Source organism: Adiantum capillus-veneris, chromosome 24 (assembly GCF_014529385.1).
Source record: "Adiantum capillus-veneris isolate H3 chromosome 24, ASM1452938v2, whole genome shotgun sequence".
Classification (NCBI taxonomy): Eukaryota; Viridiplantae; Streptophyta; class Polypodiopsida; order Polypodiales; family Pteridaceae; genus Adiantum; species Adiantum capillus-veneris.
The window spans coordinates 145,204,538-145,211,166 of NC_140954.1; the positions used below are offsets into that span (position 1 = coordinate 145,204,538).

Below are 6,629 nucleotides of genomic sequence, written 5' to 3' on the forward strand. Positions count from 1 at the left end.
AACTTTAGTGAGATTACTGGTATTAAGAAAAAATCACAAATGAATAGTCTTTCAACTTTTAGCAAAATTTAAGGAGACTTAGGAGACAAGGCCCTTGAAAATCTCTTTTTTTTTGTGTATTAGGAAGTTACCTCTTTGAATAACCAATGAAAATTCGAGTATGAATTTACCTTTTCCTAGCTTCTAGCTTCACATTCTATTTAAACATCTCTCCTTCCCTTGTTTCTAGCAGCACAGTCTTCACATTCTATTTGTAGAAGAGACTTTCCTTTCTCCCAGCCATTGCGTGACCCCAATATTTTGAATTTCACATTTAGACTTGTTAATACTTTAGCACACACAGCTCTTACGTGGTCTTGTGAACATAAGGGTGGCAGAAGTTTTCCATCGCCACCGTGTGAATCCAGCCTAAGTGAAAGGGCTGGTACTTTACGCTACTTTCTTGATTTTCTTTAGGCCTACATGCAGGTTGTTTCGAAATTTCTACGTGGCACGCTGCTGTGACTTACTGCGCAATATTGGTGCAACATATGGTGTTTTGATTGCAGGTGAAGACAAAGGGGCTCTCGTGGTGTGGAAACCAGAGTTGATCCCACTTGGGTCTATGCAGAGCGTTGCTATGTGAATGTATGGAAATATATACAGATGAAGACAAACATGCAGTTGGTCGCTGAACTATTCAATGTAGCTGCAAGGTGTGGAAACTTAAAACGCAGCAGAGTTGATGCAATGTATGCAAATGAGGGTTTTGATGTGTAGGTGAAGATTAAGGGTGATTGTGGGCAAATGGCCGTTTGTCGCAATTTATGCTCAGGAGGCATTTCCTTGTTCAGAGTTCATCAGATGTAGAATCTCTTATGTTTAGGACTTTTATCATATGGGAGGCATTTTATGCAGATCCCAGTTTTTGTTATGTATTGTGGGTCTCATGTGCTGATGTGAAGCCCGTCATGTTGCAGAAGTAGATTGAAGGGATGGTATGTGATATGCCAGGCATGTATACAACTGGTGTCCCCTTTTGTGTGTGCCATAGTGAAACCAAACGCTTTTGTCCCTGCAGCGTTTAATGCAGATTTGTGTTCAGGTTTTTCAGATTTGTGGTCTAGTATCGAGCTTATTGTGTGTGGAAATGCCCAAGTGTGACGATCCTTGAGAATTGTGAGGTGATGTGAAGTGATTTATTCAGTGTTCTTCACTAACATATACGTGTGGAAAATTCGGCAGACCTCCGTTCTTCTGGTGCTTAATGGAAGAGGTAATTGCCCAGCGCTGTAGTCGACGCCGTCAGGTTCATGAGCTGTTCAGCAATCCTGAAGGATCCCCAGAGCTTTGGAATGTGATTCAGTCTCCTGAGAGAGGATTTGATTTTAAAGATTGGTGTAATTTGGCTTTCGATGCGGCTCATCACGGTCAATTGGGCCTGTTGAAATGGCTGATCCTCTCTAAGAAAGTTCCGATTCTGATTCAGAATAGAAAAGGTTGCAATTTGCTTCATGCAGCGGCATCTTTTAGTCAAGAACTGGTTGCTGATTGGCTTCTTGATCGAGAGAACTACAGCGCTTCATTGTTTCTCTTTTGTGGTCAATCCAACCGCAAGAGGACACCATTAGAGATTGCTGTTCGGAGCAATCAATATGGAATGATCAGCTGTCTGCTTGATAATAATACCTGTCCTAGGTCTTCCACTTCAGAAATATTTAGTGTCATCCGACATTGTTGTCAAATTGCTGAGCCAGCAATGAAAGAGTATCTGGTTTATCTCCTTCGGACCATGGAGATCAAGACGTTTTTCCTTGATTTGGCTGTGCGCTCTGAGGCGAACATCAATGAGATTCTCCCTAAGCTGGTTGAGTTCTCTTGGTGGGAAAATCGCAGGGATATAGAATGGAATGAACATGAAAAATTTGCTTTTTATATCACTCTGCAAGCTGCAGCAAGAAGTTGGAATAAGGAATTGGTTAAATGGCTTTTGGATGAATGGAAGGTGTCATTGAAGCCACCATCAATCTATCAGTGGAAGGGATTGTCAATTTCTGATGTTGTGGCTATGGGAAAGTATCTTGAGGAAGAAATTCTCAACGACCTAGGCGATGGTGAAAATGATGATAACTACTATCACTATTCGAAGAAATATTTTGATATGATGGTTAGTGGCAGATGGAAAGATGGACAGTGCAGTTCTTTGATTGCAACACTAGAGCCCCTGATCTACAAGGAGGAAACTATTCATTTCAAGAACAAATGGTTCGAGGCACTTTGTGAAAAAGATTTTGAGCGTCGTCTTGAGGTCCTTGAGATCTTTGCAGAAAAATATGATGACCATGGAGCTGAATCATTTGCTCTACCTAGACTCGATCTCGTTGTCGCCTGTGGTCAACTACATATTTTAAAATGGCTTATCCGCAAAGGATATGTAGATTTGAATCTTCCTTTTTCTTCGAATGAAGAGATGGGTGTCCTCAAAGACGATGAGGACGACGACGACAATTATGCCGTCGCCAATGATGCTGACTGTGCAATTTGCTACAGGATCAAGAGATTCCCTGTCGAGCTCGAATGTGGTCATTCCTATTGCCTTTCCTGCATTCGTCAGGTGCATACTTACTCTCATGCTAATATGCAAAGCTTTCAGTGTCCGTATTGTCGTCGTCATCTGAGTGTTCCTCCATCAATGACCATCTCCTCCTCACTTCAATATTATTTGAAGTCCAAGTCGCCATGGCTCCACCACAAATCATCGAATACACTGGGTGAGATCCTGATGGCGCTAGCTGCAGGGACAGGATCTGTTTTCATTCTTGAATATTTAATTGTTCAACACAACATAGACCCTGCAACGACTCTTTACGCCAAGGGCCGCAATCTCATGCATATAGCAGCATCGCGGCCCAATCTTGTTTCGTGCAAATGGCTCTGCTGCAATGGATACCTCGAATTAGCAACCCGTTTTTCTGATGAGAACTTGTCTCCTGTCCATGAAGCCATCAATAACTCCAATTATGCCGCTTCTTTTGCCTTTGATGTTTTCTATGAGCATGAAGTCCTTCCTGATAATTGGATTGACCTTGCCGTTGTCTCTCCAAACTCGGGCATTGTCCATACTGCTGAGTGGAGTCTCTCTCATGAGTGCACAGATGCTATCTCCAAGCTTCTCGCCATCAATGCTCCTCTTGATCAGCTCATTACTGTAATCAATAAATCCACATTGGGCAAATGTGACATCTTTGATGACAATGTCATCACCCAATTTGAGTTCATCATCCAGTGTGGTCGAGTCGATGTCTTGATCTGGTTATACAACAGCAACCTTAAACGACAATGGATTTACTTCAATGAAGAACGTCGGGAGTTCATTCGTAAGAAGATTGGCGAGTTAGATTCCAATCGAAGTGCTATGGAAGCTTTCATCAATGATGTTGAGATGGCTGAGAAGCTTGGGTGTGAAATTAACAATTGTAATTCGAATTTTAAGCAGATGATTTTAGACGGGGCACCTGTTGTTGATATTGAAAATGTGATCGAACATCAGAAGGAGTTGATCAAGAAGGCACAGGTCTTGCTTCTAAAGAAAGGCTACGCGGAGATCTCTTTTGATGACATTGTTCAACATGCATTGAATCCCTTGGAGATAGCTGCTCATCATGGCCATTTGCATCTACTTGATTGGATTCTTAAAATGCCAGATACTGACATCACTGAGGCAGTGTCCCGAATATTGTCCCAAGCTATTGAAGATGGAAACACAGTTGTGTTTGCGTTCATTGTAACCTGGCTTAAAGAAAACAATCAGCCGCTTCCTACTTCAGTCCATATCTTTGACAGTGAGTATGACTCTCTTCTTCATGCTGTTGTGTCTGTATTCGTTACCACCTCCAATTTTGCTGAAGAGAAGATCTGCAAAGGCTACTTTGAGATGGCTCAAATCTTAGTTGATCATCCTGACATTAATGTGAATGCCTTGAATGAAGAGGGCCAAACTGCTCTATTCCATTTGGCACGCATTTTTCACTCTCGAAGAAGGAAACAAAGCGCTTCAGAGTCAGCGAATACGATTGCTGATTGCACTTTCCAGCTAATCCAGATGTTGATCAATGCGGGGACCGATCTTCATCATATTGATGCGAAAAACAGTACCTTTTTTGAGGAGGTGCTCAAGAATGGGTCACCTCTGCTGATGAAGGCTATTCGATGGCTTGTCTTAGAGAAAGGGATCGACATCCAGTTTGTTCAGTTTTCGTGTTTTGATCTTTATCCCAATGTTTGTGAGCGAGTTGGCGCAGAATTCAATGTAATCAGGGAAGAGCAACGCCTTCTGCAATTACAACGATGATTTTAATCTACTGTGTCACTTTTTTGAATGAAAAGGCTGCATGAGAATGTAGGCAAAAGGTTGGCAAAAGCCAAGCGACAGGTTCTGCAGCAATTCCCCCATAGTATGTCTCTGTAGCCTCGTCATTGCAGTCCTTCGAGTTTCTCCTATGGCAGGTTTTTTATGGTAGCAAGTGGATGGAGCTGTTATAAGATTCCTCTTAGGTGTGCTCCAGTCATTCATTCGGCTCCCTCTACCTTTGTTGTCTTTTTACTGAAGTCCTGATGTATTCCTGCTGGCTTCTTCACATTCATCCTCCTCTGCAACTGCCTAGTTGGTTCCTGTTGATGATGCGTAGTGTCCATGAGCAGCTGTCTCTAGTTTTTATATTTCATCAAATATTTGGCTTTATGCCTGCTCATGTATCTAGCTTTGTATTGCCCCTGGGAAGAAGTCCGTTTTTCCTCGGAATTTCAGTAATGGACATACAACTCTCTTTCCTTATCATGTTGCCATATGTTTGAGTGTTTTTTGAAGTCTATCTCCTAAGATTATCTTCATTTGACTTTGCAAACTGTATCGAATTAATCTCTTGAGAATTTTTGTCACCATCTATGAGAGGGAGGTGAGGGCTATATTGGTGTCAGTTGTGGCAGGTGGTAGTTGACTTGCTTGCACATGAGGGATGGTGGGGTCTCTTCGATGTTGCACACCTGGGGGTGCTATATATAGGGAAAATGTCATTTACTACTATGGATGATAATGAGGACTCATGACATTCCAAATTTCTTATAGTGGGAGAGTGGCAAGGAGCTGTTCACAAACAGATTCAAATTGTGCCTTGCATTCTCATTTTTCATAGATTCTTCTCCAATACACTCTTTTCTGCTTGTACCCACACTAGTGCATCATTCCATGTTTGCATCAAATCTGTGAGAGGTCTTTGCCTCAGTGTATGTAGCTGGCACGGGTTGTCACAAAGTGATGACGTGGCGGACAGCAAAAACCCTAATTTCTGTCAGAAACCCTAAAATTCCTGCAAACCCTAATTTTTGCCAAAAACCCTAAATTCCGGAAATCGCGGAGGCGGATTATTAAAAAAAAAAAAAAAAAAATTTTTTTTTTTTTTTTGAAAAATGATGAGCGACGCGAATTTTGCTTTTGCTTTTTTTTTTATTAAAAAAAAAAGAGAAAAGACTCTCTAAGAGAGAGAGAGAACTGATGCTTTTGATTTTAAAAGCTTTTGGGGCTCTGCTTTTGGGCATCCCTTGTAACCTTTAAATTAGTGGTGAGGGCCTCACTTCTCAGAGCATCTGGACGCAGAGTCCGAGAGTGAAACCCTAACCGCTCTCTTGTACTTTGATGATTGATTAATACAAAAAGAAATACCGAAAGGGGCGCCAGTCTTTGGGGCCAATATCTCTAGGCACGGAACTCCGCCGGGCCAGTGCAAATCTATTGTGATCTGTGAATTGTTTTGAAGTGGTTATTTGGTGCTGTCGCGGTTGATTCTTGACTTGGAGTGTCCAAGTTTGTTACAGTGGTATCAGAGCACGGCCGATTTCTCTTCTACGGGAAATCCGATCCTCGAATTTTTTTTCCGCGGCACCTATGGCTTCAGGCAATGATCAGTCGACTCCCTCTGCATCTGGAGATGCGGGCTGGGATCACAACGAAGATTCAGGCAGAGAGTATGGCCCGCCTTGGCCTACTTAGGCGGAGCGGCGAGAGATAGAGCGTCGCCAGTTGATCAGCGATGCAACAATGATGATGCTCAATTTTGCCAAGGAAGCGAAGATGGCAAAATATATGAACCAGACCTCTTTGGAAGAGGTACAGATGGAGTGGCAGAGAACCACAACACCACTCCCGAAACCCGCTCTCAAGAAACCTTCTGCCTCCAAGAAATATACGGAGAAGGAACTGGAGAACGTGGTTGATGCACGGATTGCTCAGCTTTTTGACACGCAAAAGAAAGCCAAAAAGCACGGCAAAAAGCAGAAGAAAGGTACTGACTTCCCGAGATATTTGGATCGTCGGTCGACATTTGACAAGGCAAAGAAATTGAAGAAGCGCGTCAAGTTTGAAGACCTACCCAGTTCTTCTTCTTCTTCTTTTGACAGTTCTTCTAGCTCCTCGGATTCGAGCGAAGAAGACAGAAAAGGTAAAAAGCGAAGCAAGAAGCAATGCTTTGGAAAGGGCAAGAGAAAGGCAAAGAAGGCTAAATCTCGCCCAGAGACTGACAGTTCTACTGAGGACTCGTCTACAGACAGCTCAGATTCCGATGATGGAAAGTTTTATGCGAACAAGAAGAATTTTT

At 42.6% G+C, this 6,629-nt stretch overlaps 1 protein-coding gene across 1 annotated transcript; it reads left to right on the forward strand.

Moving 5' to 3' along the window:
• Positions 1–315: 315 nt before the first annotated feature.
• Positions 316–4,813, forward strand: LOC147427303 (uncharacterized). The gene is made up of 2 exons (XM_086498709.1): positions 316–695; positions 1,225–4,813. The coding sequence occupies exons 1-2, from the start codon at positions 646–648 to the stop codon at positions 4,328–4,330; spliced, it is 3,156 nt and encodes a 1,051-aa protein (XP_086354835.1). The 5' UTR covers positions 316–645; the 3' UTR covers positions 4,331–4,813.
• Positions 4,814–6,629: the final 1,816 nt, after the last annotated feature.